Source organism: Magnolia sinica, chromosome 17, assembly GCF_029962835.1.
Source record: "Magnolia sinica isolate HGM2019 chromosome 17, MsV1, whole genome shotgun sequence".
In the NCBI taxonomy this organism is placed as follows: Eukaryota; Viridiplantae; Streptophyta; class Magnoliopsida; order Magnoliales; family Magnoliaceae; genus Magnolia; species Magnolia sinica.
Window position 1 is genome coordinate 17223430 of NC_080589.1, and position 14168 is coordinate 17237597.

Below are 14168 nucleotides of genomic sequence, written 5' to 3' on the forward strand. Positions count from 1 at the left end.
TGCTCCACCTATTGTGGGGCCCAGTACTGTGGACAGGGTTGCTGCACCTGCATGCCACGCGTTCTTGAACAGTATCGATATAAGAAATAGTGGGTCCCACTTTAGAAGGGTCAAAACATGCATGGCCCGGAACTGATGTCCCAGCCGGTCGATGGGTGGCCATATCTGATGGACGGCTAGAATAAAAACAATAAATGATCTCAATTTTTAAGGGGAAAAGGGGTCCATGATCGGATGTTAAGATAATCCATTGAACAGAATTATGAGGTTATCACCATAACAGTATACCCTGGATGGTTCCAAGTTATTGAATGCATGTGTATGAACCGTCGACTGCCAGAGTATTAAATGATCACCCTCTTATACAGTGATGCACCAGCAATACATCGATGCTTGGACTTTAAGTTTCTACGAGTGGAGCCAGGGTTTTAGTGATCTAAACCGTTGAGATGATGGGCCTCCTGGTGGATTCCATGCATGCACAAAAACTCCTAGTGTCAGCGCAGTCCTAACGTATCAGTAGATGTGATGAAAAAGCAACGGTCCACATTCAACCTAAAAAGAATCAAATTCTCCATCCTTTTGATCTTCTGATATATTACGTTTTGGTATGCGAGGCATCCAAGGTGGGGCCCATCTTATGAACGATTTGGATGACGGAACTAATGGAGCATTTGCAAAAATTGAAAACCCGAGCATCATTTGAGAACGGATATTCTCCGGTCGAGCATTGTATGATACCTTTTAGATTTACCCAGAATTCTTCATCCGAGGGTAAATTATGGGGATAGTTCATCACATTATAGAAAATGGTGGTGATTCATCCTCTGACTACGTGGCTTGCGTAAAGGGAGATCTAGACCGTCCAAATCGTGTCCCTTAACAGATGGAGTATACCTGATTTCACTCATTGAATCTGTACCGACCACTGATCTACCCTCAGGCAATCTACGCCCCCTAAATGATGGGCCACACGTTTCGGATGGTCTGGTGTGATCTTGAACCATTGATTGTGTAACGGTCGAGAATCACATATTGTACACGTCACGTCCACGTATGTCAATTCAGACCGTCAAAATCGTGGTACACCCGTGATGGAAGGAGCGAAGCCCAAAAATGACACTGATGAAATAATACTGACCGTCCAATCAGTGGCTGGCATATGGACAGCTCAAAATAGTACAGATGTCCAAATTCAACAAGGAATCATTTCGCCGAAAACGGAAAATCACTTCGATTTTCTGGATATCCTCCATCTACAGTAGCCTTACTGCTGGGATGATGTGGATTGCAAGTACGTGTGTCGAGTGTAGTCGTGTAGTACCTGTAGATGAATCACCACCGTTTAAAATGCAGTGACGAACACATACTGTGGTAAACTGGCCCCTCCAGCACGCTTTTTCTTAACGAGTCCTGCCAATGGGACTCGCGCGAGTGAGATATTTAATGGTCCTCGACGCTAAGATGCAGATACACCACTAATTTCTTAAATATCATCCATTAATTATCCATTAATTAGGTAGGAAACACTATCTAAAATCCCAAATTAAAAAAAAAATTCAAAACATTCATTTCGTGGGATATAGTTTCATTTAATAATTGAACGGCTAGCAAAACATTGATGGTCCACATTCACCACAAACACCTGCATTCCATCCAATGCTAAAATTGGACTGTTTTCCGGCTCAGTAAACGGCTCAACTCCAAAAGCAGGACTTACCCGGCGTATTCAACGGACGTATAATACCCGTGCCAGCTCAGCACCTGCGCGTTCTCCTCGGTTCTAGAATCACTCGCGCGATCCCCGTTCACATTCCTTTTTTAGAAACTCTGAAGAGAATCGCAAGACATAGATTGAAAAGATGAATCGCGTCGTACGTACCACTTGAATCACGTGTAAGGTATCCTGACCATCCAATATGCGAAAAAAAAACCAGTATTAATTTATAAAGTCTAAAAATCCAAAAATTTAAATCCTTTCGTTACGATCAATGCACCGTCCATTTATGTTTTAAAAAAGATCACAATGAGAAAATATTAAATCTAAAATAATTATATTAAAGAACATAAATACTAATTAAAACCAAATTAATGGACTAGATCTCATAAAAAATGCCAAAAACACACGTGTCCTGTGACTCCCTATTCATATATCTATTCGCGCGAATCACCTCATGGTTCCACTCGATTTTTCTTACTCCCCTCCCTACAGTGTCTTTATTCCTCTTCTCTCTCTCCTTTCCTTTTTCTCCTTATTTATTTATTTATTTTTTCCTTTCATCTCTTCTCCTTTTTTTTTTCTTCTTCTGATCTGACAAGAAATTCCCCCCTCTCTGTAAAAGAATTACTTGCGAGCGTGAAACATCGAACAGTTGTAACCCGATCGAACCCAAATCCAAAGACTGCAGAAGCCTCATAACACTGTAATGTTTCTTGAAAAGAATATGAGGGGGTGTTAAAGGTCGAAAACCTTTTTTTTTTTTTTTTTAAATTCCTGATTTTTTGGATTTTTTTTTATGGTTTCTGGGTCTTGTTTGATTTGATATGGGAGGCTGTTTTCCATGCTTTGGATCGTCTGGGAAGGGGAGAGAAGAGAAGATTGGTGTGAAAGGAGGGAGGGGAGAGGAAGGAGGAGGTGGTGGAGGGAAGAAGGAAGGGTCTGCTACTGGGACAAGAATCAGCTCAGGTGATTTTGATTTTGATTTTTGTATGTTGGGTTTTGTTTGGAGATTCTCAATTGGTTGGCAATTGTTTTTTTCCCTTTTTTTTTTTTTTTTGGCTGTTTTGGTGTGTGTAGCTTTGAGTGATTTGGATGGGTTGCATTTGTTTTGATCTGATCTTAGGATTGCTGAATTGGGGTTGTTTCATTTCATGGGGGTTTTCGCATTTAAATTTTTTTCTTTTTTCAATGATTTTTTGGTTTTTTAGATTTTTGTTCTTTTATGAATGGATTATGTGTTTTGAGTGCGAGTGCCTAGGAGGATTTTGATGGCTGGGTTGATTTGGATTTTTTTTTTTCGTGGTTTGTGGCTTTTGCTCTTTTTGATGGATTTAGGAATAGAATTGTACATTTTGAGGGCTAAATGGTAGATTTAATAATAAATTTGAGAATTACAGATTTTGGTGGCATTTTAGTTGGAATGTGGATGAATTTGCTTGTGAAGACAAGCCAGATTGGCTGCTGCGAATGAATTTCTGGTAGCATTTAAAAAAAAAAAAGTGAAAGTCGTAAGGATCTCATAATAATATGTTTTTCAGCTGTAGCATGGATGAAAAGGGAATCACAATGCAGTCTGTTCAAATGCATTTGCTTTGTTTGTTGTCACATTTCCGTAGTCGGATTGAAAGTCTCCGTTCTTTGTTAGAATCACATTTTCCCCTGGCATGCTTGAATGCTGAATTGTTGAGTATGTATGTACATATGTTGGTTTGTTCTTCATCATCATCATACAAATGTATATATTGATGCATGTATGTGTGAGTGTTCGACTTTTCTGATTTGATTGGTGATGCAGACAAATCAAAGTCTCGGAACGGTTCTGATTCCAAGAAGGAAGTGTCAGTTCCCAAAGATGGGGGAACCGCACATATTGCTGCACAGACATTTACATTTCGTGAGCTTGCTGCTGCTACAAAGAACTTCAGGCAGGAGAGCCTTCTGGGTGAAGGAGGGTTTGGGCGTGTGTATAAGGGTCGGTTGGAGAGTACTGGACAGGTCGGTTCTGTTCGATTCGCAGCTTCCCCTCTAAGGTTCATGCAGTTTTTTTTTTTTCCTAAAACTTTTTTAAAAAAAAAGGTTTTACGGGTACTTGATATTGATCTTGGACATGTTGGTTGGGAATGGGATCAATCTGATATTTTTATATGTATCAATGTATGTGTAAATTTACACATGCTTTTACTGTTTTACACCTTTCAGTACCAAGAAGCTGTATTTAGAATATACTGAATCAATTGAACAATGCTATTTATTGAATTTCAACCATCTTGTTATGAAATATGATGGCTTTGAGATGTGGGTTGTTGGTACCTTGTAGTTTTTTGAGTGATGAGAAGTATTTATCATGGCAGGTTGTTGCTGTGAAGCAACTTGACAGGAATGGTCTTCAAGGAAATAGAGAATTCTTAGTGGAAGTTCTTATGCTCAGCCTATTACACCATGCCAACCTTGTCAATTTGATTGGTTATTGTGCTGATGGGGACCAGCGCCTCCTTGTTTACGAGTTTATGCCATTGGGATCTCTGGAGGATCATTTACATGGTTAGTATTCGAACCTTCATCATGGAAGCTAGTTATGTCTTTCATATAGCGATCTGCGGATTTATTGCATATTTAGTTCAAAGGTTAGCTTATATCAAAATGGCCATTACATTGCATACTTTTTGGGTTGCTATTGCTCAATAGCATCTACTATACAAAGGGACCTTGCGAGTTCTTGATAACATTGGGAGGTTTCGTAAGTTTGTATATATTTTTGATTGATAATGAGGAAAATTTTAAAACTATCAAAATGGGACCACACAGAGGTTAGCAAGATGCTACCAGTAGAAAACAGCAACAACAAAAGCAAAAGAGAAATTCAACTTAGCAGGCCAGAAACCCAAAAGTAAAATGCCTGCACACAGCCCTTGCGAAACTATGCAAAAACTAAGACATTTGAACTGAGAAAGGAATATTAAAAGCCCTGCCTTTGGCAAGAAAGTCAGCATCCCCACTGGCTTTGCGATGAACATGTGAGATATACAGCTATCTGCCCTTGCTCATGTCTACAACTTCCTCCATATCCACAAGCCTCCACAGATAGCTACGCCCCAAAAGCCCCAGAGATAGTGTTCTTATAGTTCCCTTCGATAATAGCTAGAAAATAATTGTTTTGAACAGCCAGTTACATAGCCATAAGAAGCCATTCCTTCTGCATAAATTTGAGTCTTGCCACCCTATTGGACCCGAGATCTCAGCCGAATTGGTCCAAACTCATTGCGTACCGGTCCCCCAAATTCCACTGGACTAGGGTCGCTGTGGGAGCTTCCAAATCTGATTAAGTTTTTATATTCATTATTTGTTACATAAAGGTAACCTCAATTACGAATTGAAGACAATTTATCTCTCTCATTTGAATTTCATACTTTATTTTTGATGTCTGTGTCTCAGAGATTGCCTCTCTTGTTCTAGGGATGGAAGGAATGCATCATTTTTTGACTTTCATATTTTAAGGGCCCCATCGAAGAAAGAACAAAATTTATAAGTAAAATAGTAAATTTATCGGAATATTAGAACTCTTTTTTATTATTATTGGGACTAATCTTTATCACTCTTCTATCTCCCAAGAAGATTAGCTCATCATAAAAACTTTTCTTAGAACTTAACTCATTACCTTTTCCTAACTCATTCCTTTTTCCATTTCACTCCTACTGTTTGTTTCTGTGACTAATGGAGCACTGGGTAGATAATACTTCATCAGATGATTTTATAAGGAAGACGATAGGTTATAGAAAAGAAAAAGGTGAAGAGAACTTGAATGGAATTCTTGATTGAATTAGGAATCAAATTTTGGATTCGGTGTGGATAAAGGATCTTCCTATGTTATACTATTCAATTCTCGACGATGAATCCGATTTGATAGATCAGATATTGTTATTCATGATATTGATCCGATTCAGTATCATCAGGATGCAATCCATCCCATGGAATTTTCAGGAGAAAGACTTATTATCTCTATGGGATTAGATCCCGAGTTATTGCAAAGCAAAAAAAAAAAAACGATGAGATTATGGAAGTCAATATTCTCGCATTTATTGCTACTGCGCTGTTCATTCTAGTTCCTACTGCTTTTTTACTTATCATCTACGTAAAAACAGTCAGTCAAAATGATTAATTTGAATGAAACTTGACTTATTAGTTCTTATCAATGATTGAAGAAATGAAAGGGATTCAAATCCCAAGTCTTAAATGAAATGAGTGGATTGGATTCAGCAATATATGAGATAGTATAGTAGAAAGAACCATAGAACCTTTTACCAACTAACTATTATTGTATTGTATAAAGTTGTATAAAGATATGTGCTTGATATGGATCAATCTATAATATGTATCTACATATGTGTACATATAAATAGCACTCTACTTCTGCTTCTTTGCTACATCAAAATAAAATATTTAGGAAGAACTAGGTTGGAAATCATTTCCATTTCCTATAATGTGTATTCAGTTTGGAAATAGGAACATGGGAATCAAGTATTTGAAATCTTTGTTTGATTGAAAGGTTCTTATTCATATATTAGTGGATTCTAGTAGAATTTTTGAAATGGAATATATATGTATGTGTTTGTGTGTGTACACACACAGATCACAGAATCCTCTATTAAACAATTGCCACAATTCAATTGCTCAACCCAGTTATCAATTAGTATTACCCCTAGAGAGCACTTCTTCCCCATATTGCGAGTGAAAGGGAAAAATGTAAAGACTACCATTAAAGCAGCCCAAGCAAGAGTCACTAATAGTGGAATCAATGTATATGTGTCTGTGTGTACACACACATATCACAGAATCCTCTATTAAACAATTGCTACAATTCAATTGCTCAACACAATTATCAATTAGTATTACCCCTAGAGAGCACTTCTTCCCCATATTGCGAGTGAAAGGGAAAATGTAAAGACTACCATTAAAGCAGCCCAAGCAAGAGTCACTAATAGTGGAATCAATGGTGCAGAGGCTAAATGGGATTTTGACCAAGTGCTATTGATGAACCAATCCAATGAATACACTCGTAACAAGTTTCTATATGATTTTTGGCAGAATTGGGAAGCATTAGTCACAAACAAGATCACAATTACCGCCTTGGAAGTTTCAAGGGAATCTTACTAATGGAACATATAGGAATAGTAAGACCTATTGTTTGTTGCCTTTTATTTTTAGGCCTTTTATAAGCCAACGCCCTAAAAATGTACCATCCAAATAACTATTTATCACATACCTCTATCTCACATCGAAGCCTTGCTGTCTCTGATTTTGTGAAACAATTGGGAGACACCCTATTACATTCTTGTCAGGGTTACCAAAAAGAAATATTTTATCTTTTTATTATCATCTTTATTCTATATGAGCTAATCACCCATCCAACATTGATTGAATGCCCTTAACCCACTTAGAGACTCATGAGTTTGGATACATCTGGATACAAAGTAATAGAGACTAGAGCACTCTGAGTTACTGGAATGGTAGTCTTATCTACCCATGCAATCTTGTAAGGACGAGGATGTGGTTGCGTCGTCAATTGAAGGCGATCAACAGTGGATTGTGATACCATGTTCATACTGCTTCCCCCATCCACTATCAGCTTGCAGAACTTCTCACCACCCTTAACCAGGGTGTGAAATATCTCTGTTCGAAGCCAATCTTCCTTTACTTCTGTAGGTGTTGCTAGTATGCGTCTAACTACGCATGCATGAGAGTGGTTCAACTCTTCCTCTTCAGATTCATCAGTAAATTCTTCCACCTCTTGTATTGGGTCGTCTTCATCTTCAACTGGGGGGGTCAACATTCTTTTTGATCCCAGTATGCAAACTTCTACTTGGACACTGGAATGCGTAGTGACCCTTTCCCCCACATCGATAATAGTCGGGGTCGGTCATTGTTGCCCTTCATCATATTCTTAGTTGCAACTGCTTTTCCTTTATGATCGACAGTTTGGGAAGGTCTAGGCCCACTAAGCCTTGTGGCGTTAGCATTATTAAATGTTGGCATATAAGTCTTACCACCATCTGCCATCCTCTGTTTTTTTTTTTTTGAAAGATGACGAATACTTTATTAAAAGCCAAAAAAGAGTACATAGAGAGAGCTGAGCCGCTAAGGAAGCAGACCAACTACACTCCTAAAAAGTGCAGATTACAGCCCTTTAGTTTTTCTACATTAGAAGCCCACTTAACCATTAACTGCTTCACTCTATGAACTATGGACTCCGCTGAAGCACCTCCCATTCCTTTCTTCCCACACAGACCACCAGACAACCAGAAGAGACATTCTCCATAACACATTCCTATGTTTGCCTAATCTAGCACCATGCTAGGCCTTGAGGAGCCGTCCTACTGAATCTGGGAAGGACCAGATAATATCGAAAGGAGTTAAAATTTTTGGCCAGATCTGGTTAATAAAAGAGCAGTGTAAAAGAGCAGCCATCCTCTGGTTTGTTGTCTCCCCGGCTTGATAATCAAGCTGTCTGCTTATGGGTTGATGCAAATTCTTCTATATCTTCATGGCCATTTGGAAAGCATCCTCTAAATTATAAACATGCATCACTGCCATCTCTTTCTTAATATCAGCCCACAGTCCATTCTTGAATCGAGCAAGATTTTTTCGGTCACTTTCCGTAGCTTCACACCGAATACTCAATTCATCAAATCTCCTCATATGCTCTAGAACGGCGAGGTTTCCTTGACGAAGTGAAACCATCTCTGCTCATGTAACTCATCTTGGTAGTCAATTGGCACATACTTCTGTTTTAGGAGAGTCTTCATCTCTTCCCAATTGGTAGTCGACGGCTAGCCTAAATTTTGTTGCCTGTTCTCCAAACTTCGCCACCACACTTTAGCATGGCGAGTTAACTTCATTCGTGCAAATCCAACTATCCGATCATACCAGTCGAAGTACTCTTCTATTGTTGTCAACCAATCCATAAAAGCTTGTGGATCAATGTCACCCCCAAAATCTGGTACTTCCACCAGCACTTTCTTCGTTATATCCCTGAGGACATTACAAATGTCATGTGGATCTGGCTCTAGGACTGCACACATCATGTTAGCTATGGAGTTTTGCTATGTCTTCACCCTTTGACGAGTTTCCCAATTGGCTACTCTAGGGTTGGCCCAGCCATCACCGGCTTCATTGTTAATCTGCCCATCTGTATTCTCATCCATCCTTTCTTCATTGTTTTGGCCAGTGCCATTGTCGTTGATCTGCACTTGATCCTTCATCTCTAAGGCTCCCAGCCTCTCAAGGATTCGAAAAAATAACTCATCCCGCTGGTTATCGGAAAGCTACCCCTAAAAGTTTGACCAGTTCGAGTAGACATAACAGCTAGGGTTTGAGCTTGAATGTAAGACTGCTTATGGGATGAATGTCAACGAAGTTGGGAATGGACTTTTGGACTTATCTCGGTAATGTTCTAGGGCTGAAATTTTGACGCTAAAGGGCTGATTTGGTTTAGAGCTGACTTCTACGAAAATTTCAGCAGAGTTTCGGTTGTATTTTGGGACTTGGAAATTGGGAAAAACTAAAACAAGAAAGAAAGAATGCACAGAAGGCAGAGGGGTTGGAATTGTAAACCTTAATCAAAAGGAGGAAATTTCTTTACAAACTAACCTTGAATCTGCAGGGGAAACTTCAGATCATAAGAAATCTGGTCTTTGATACCAAAATTGACGTAGGAATCGCTACAGAAATGATGAGGGGAACTTTCGTTGATGGATCTGAACTGGGATCAACAGGAAATTACATGAGAACAAATAAAAGTTCATCAGGAATGCATGTAAATAACCTAGAATCACTCTGGGGTTTCTAGGAATCACTCCTGGGAAGAGAATGTATCACACATTCAGATGGGCAGTCATAACTAGCTGTTCATCAGGAATGCATGTAAATAACCTAGAATCACTCTAGGGTTTCTAGGAATCACTCTTAGGAAGAGAATGTATCACACATTCAGATGAGCAGCCATAACTTATCAGCAATCTTTATTAAAGAAAATTCTGCCACAAAAATATTATTTATATTCCTCCCTAGGGCTTCCATCCCAAACATAAAAAGACGACAATACTCCTTTTGCTGCAATAAATACCAAACTACACCTGTACTGCATAAAAGAATAAAAAAACCTAGGTTGCCAATATAAATAAAAACTACTAATAACTAATCGAGACCGCAAGTGGGCCCGTCACCATCATCATGCTATATGAGAATTGCTGGTCTAGCGCGCAGTCTCCTCTGATAAGTCTTGAAGGGCTGTTTTGGATCCCTATCAATAAGTTTGATATCTATAAAGTTCTCTCCCTCTATACTCAGATATTCTTGTGAGTGTAATGCTTTAGGCCCCACATCCATGGATTAGGTCCTCGGCCGAACCCTCCTCGTGGGCCCTAAATCCATGGGTTATGCCCCCTCGTGGGCCCCAAATTATATAGGCTCCACCTCACACGAGCCACCCGCCTCACATGGGTTCCGCGGGCCGGCCACCCCGAGTGCGCCGCCGCATCTCACAGGCCACCCCACTTGAGCCCTGTGTGAAACCCTTGCATTAATCACCCCTCAGTGAGGAGTTTCGAACACGAGACCTCTCGCTCTAATACCAATTTGATGCAGGACAATTAACCACTTGTTCTAAAAGCTCAAATTGATAAAGCATGATAAATTAATCCCTTTATCTCAAAGCCCAAGCCCCACATCCATGGGTTACATCCTCAGACGAACCCTCCTCGTGGCCCCAAATCTATGGGTTCTGCCCCCTTGTGGGCCCCAAATAACATGGGTTCCGCCTCACACTAGCCCCAAATCACATGGGTTTTGCCGGCCGCCAACCTTGAGTGTGCCCTCATATCCCACATGCCACCCCCACTCAAGCTCGATGTGAAAATGCACCTGCATTAGGAAATGCCAACTCTACATAATCTCATAATGGCTTTGAAGGAAGTGACACAAGAAGAGTCCGTGCAAGTAATCTAATTGATCCACGCACTCATAGAGCGGGCAAATCAACTCCACCCATGCAGTGGGCAATCACACTAATCAAGTGGGGGAGCTTTGACGTTGAGGGTTCAGAGACTGAAGCTGGAGGAAATGGACACGTAGGGGAAGGTTCTCACTCCCCACCGAGGTCTTAACCAACAATGGTTGGCCCTGGCGTATGAAAGCACTAGTGATTGAATCCTTTGATTGTTTCAACGTTACAAAGAACCCGGAATTAAAAGTGAAATTCGGGAAACGACGAAGAGATCCATGGAGTCAAAGGAAAGGTTAACATATGAAGTTATCGATATATTCCCACACTTGAAATCACCAATGGATCAATTGATGGATCCGCTAATAGTGGCAGTCACATTGATAGACATGCAAATGGGTCTACACACCCAAATTGAAGCACCTTTGCAAAAGATGACCTTGGCACGAAAAACAGTGCAAATATTTCAGGCTCCACAACAAACTTTAGGGTTACAATGAACAATTTGGTACCCCCAAAAGCACAAGTGAAAGAGATCATCTACAACAGAGTCCAATAAAGGTTGTGCTGACTTGATGCATATGGTTACACCACTAGCTTCCACTAAAGAAGAAGAAGATTTGTTGTACAGGTAGTCCAGGGTAGACATTGGTTTCCAACTTGAGAACAAGTTCTTTCAAACCAAGGGAGAATTGATGTAGGCCTACGACCCACCTAGGCCCACTATAGGACCCATCGGTGATGTAGGCCCATAGCTAACCATGGGGCCTAACAATGATGTAGGCCCATAGCCCAGTGTGGGCCCCAACATGTGCTGATTTTTGGAATAAATATTTATAGATTTGGGGGCCTAAATCATGGATTTCAATGTACTATTTTTGGAAGATGTAGGGGTTGATTTAAAGATGTGATTGGAAGATATGAAGGGGATGTGATTAAAGATATGGGCCTAATTTAAAGATGTAATTAAGAGTTTTTATATTTGCTTTTGATTATTATTATGCTTTTACCATTTTAGTTATATTAGATTGATTTGAAGTCAACTATGATTGATTTGAAATCAATCTCTTTGTTGGGGAATTCTCATTAGAGATTCACGTAGAGTCTATAAAAAAGGGGTTTAGTGTAGGAAGTAGTGATTTCAATATTTTTCTTAGTGTGATATTATTATTTATTTATTATTATCATTTTTTTAAAGTATTGTAAGAGAAGAAGTTTGATATCAATAAAGTTCTCTTCCTTTCTACCTAAATGTTTTTGTGAGTGTAATTCTAATATACTTCTTTGCAATTTGGTATCAATATCTCATTGATTTGGTGTGGATTAGCGGTACTGTCCAAAAATGGATCCATTTGACCATCCCTCCCTTTGCTCTTCAGATTTTGACCACTTAAAAATCTTAAGAGAGGCCCTTCCGTGAAGAAATATCCTCCTCTCAACAATTGCTCAACCTCTTACTCACTACCCAACTTAATTCATGCCCTTAAGTCATTCAGCTTCTTCATCGATGCATTTAGGGTTTGGTGTTCACTCCCCAAGCATAGGGTTGTGATGTAGTAATAAACTCGGTGAGACCGAGGTCGAATCCCAAGGGACTGATACCTATACGTTATCTGAAACTAAGTAGAACTAGAACTTAGACTAAGATGTAATCTAAATCAAATAAAATTTAAGGAATAATTATCTAAAACTTTAAACAATTCAGGGAAGGGAAACTAGGGATTCAGAGGATCCACTTGTAGAGATCAGGGAGATCTTATGCCTGCATCAAGAATTATGGAATTTAAACTGAACTTCCTTTGATATAGTTGTCAAGAAGTGAAAGGTATATGAATTAGAATGGATTCCATCACCAAACTATGCCTAGGAGACAAAGCAAACAACAGAATTACATTAATTACCAACCAATCAACAATGCATGAAGGTTAGGAAGGGTACCGTCATCCGACCATGCCCATGAGACGATGGCGAACAACAGGGCTTCCTGACGTCATAAACATAAAAAGGAGAAAGAAATACTCAAAGCCATTGCAAATCTATTGTAATTTCAGTCACAACAAACCATTAAAAACTAAAAGTATTCCCTTAATATAACCGCAATCAAGGTAGTTCAATATAAATTAAATCATCGGCATAAGGTAAAGTCTCCCATCATGTTACAAGCTTCACCTCTTAGCCCTAGCTAAGAGGTTTTAGCCAAACATGATTAGGCTAAAAACCTTAGGAGTCATGAGAGAAAGAAAGAAACAAAAAAACAACAGCAAGAGAATAAGAAGAAGAAAAAGAAAATAAGGAAGATGAAAGAGTTCCCTGTCTTCTCCTTCAATCGTCCAAACCAAGCCAAGCCTCTTCCTTCAATGCTCCTCTCCCCCTCTCCCTCACGTCCTCCTCTCTTTATAGCCCTTGTAAAAGGGCAGTGGAGCGGACCGTCTCTGAAGAGCCGACGTCGCTGGAGCTCTTTACGCATTCCTCAAAACAGCAACCGGATGTGCTTTGGATATTGGAGTTGGTGGTATCTGTGGGACCCACTTACAGTAATCCTTCAGCGAATCTGCATCGATCATTGTCTTAGTATGGTCCATTTAGGCCAATATTTGAAATTTGGAATAGATCTGAACTTTTGATGGGCCACCTCGTGGATCAACGTCTGGCGAAGGATCCAAACCTGACGATCTTATCTGTATAACTGGTTACAAGGGAATAGGAGTTTTTGGTCGGCATCCTCCTCTGGACACTCTGGACGGTTGGGATTAGCCGTTCGATGATGAAAATGGGCCGCTGATTAGAACAGTAGACAGCCTGTGTGCGGACGAAAAACAGAGAGCTTCCGTCTCTGTTTAGGAAAGCTCAGCTGGCGCGGATTGGGTTTGATTCCCTGTCGATAATGAAGGCGCAAAATCCGGTGTCCGGTCGGTTCTGAGCTGGCTTCAATATGGACAGTGTGGATCAAAGATCTGATTTGTGATGATGGGCCACCATCCTCTGAGAACAGAGGTTGACCGGTGCATCACACCGTAAGAGCTCCTGCTTCACTGGACATTTGGGTCACCCTCAAGTCCCATCTGTATGCGATACTAGTAGTGGTTGGCCGAAATTTCATCATGAATATGATGGATGGTCTGGATCTTTCAACATACTGATGTGTGGGGCCCACTGTCTTCCGCAAGACAGACAGAGTCCGTCCGTTACACGGACGCTGGCGGAAAGAGGGTGCGGATTCTGTTTTTAGAAAGAAGGGTCGGTCAAACCGACTATGACCAGCCCTGCTGGTCCGGTGCACGGCTAGTGTACATGTGCACTTTGCACATGTCATTTGAGGTGGGACTCACTGTGATACTAGTGGGAGATCTGATCCGTCTATCCTTTCTATCATATCATTTAAACCGTTGAGGATAATTTAGAAGATTATCCAGATTGTAGGTGGGCCTAAAATTGGAGATTAATGGGCTGATC

At 40.1% G+C, this 14168-nt stretch overlaps 1 protein-coding gene across 1 annotated transcript in view; it reads left to right on the forward strand.

The window, feature by feature from the left end:
* The first annotated feature begins 2249 nt into the window (after positions 1 to 2249).
* The window catches only part of LOC131230243 (serine/threonine-protein kinase PBL27-like), a 29620-nt gene continuing 17701 nt past the window's right edge, over positions 2250 to 14168 (forward strand). The window contains exons 1-3 of the mRNA XM_058226077.1: positions 2250 to 2686; positions 3516 to 3715; positions 4072 to 4261. Of these exons, the coding sequence (XP_058082060.1) occupies positions 2545 to 2686; positions 3516 to 3715; positions 4072 to 4261 (532 nt within the window). The 5' untranslated portion in view covers positions 2250 to 2544. The remainder of the gene's footprint in view (positions 2687 to 3515; positions 3716 to 4071; positions 4262 to 14168) is intronic.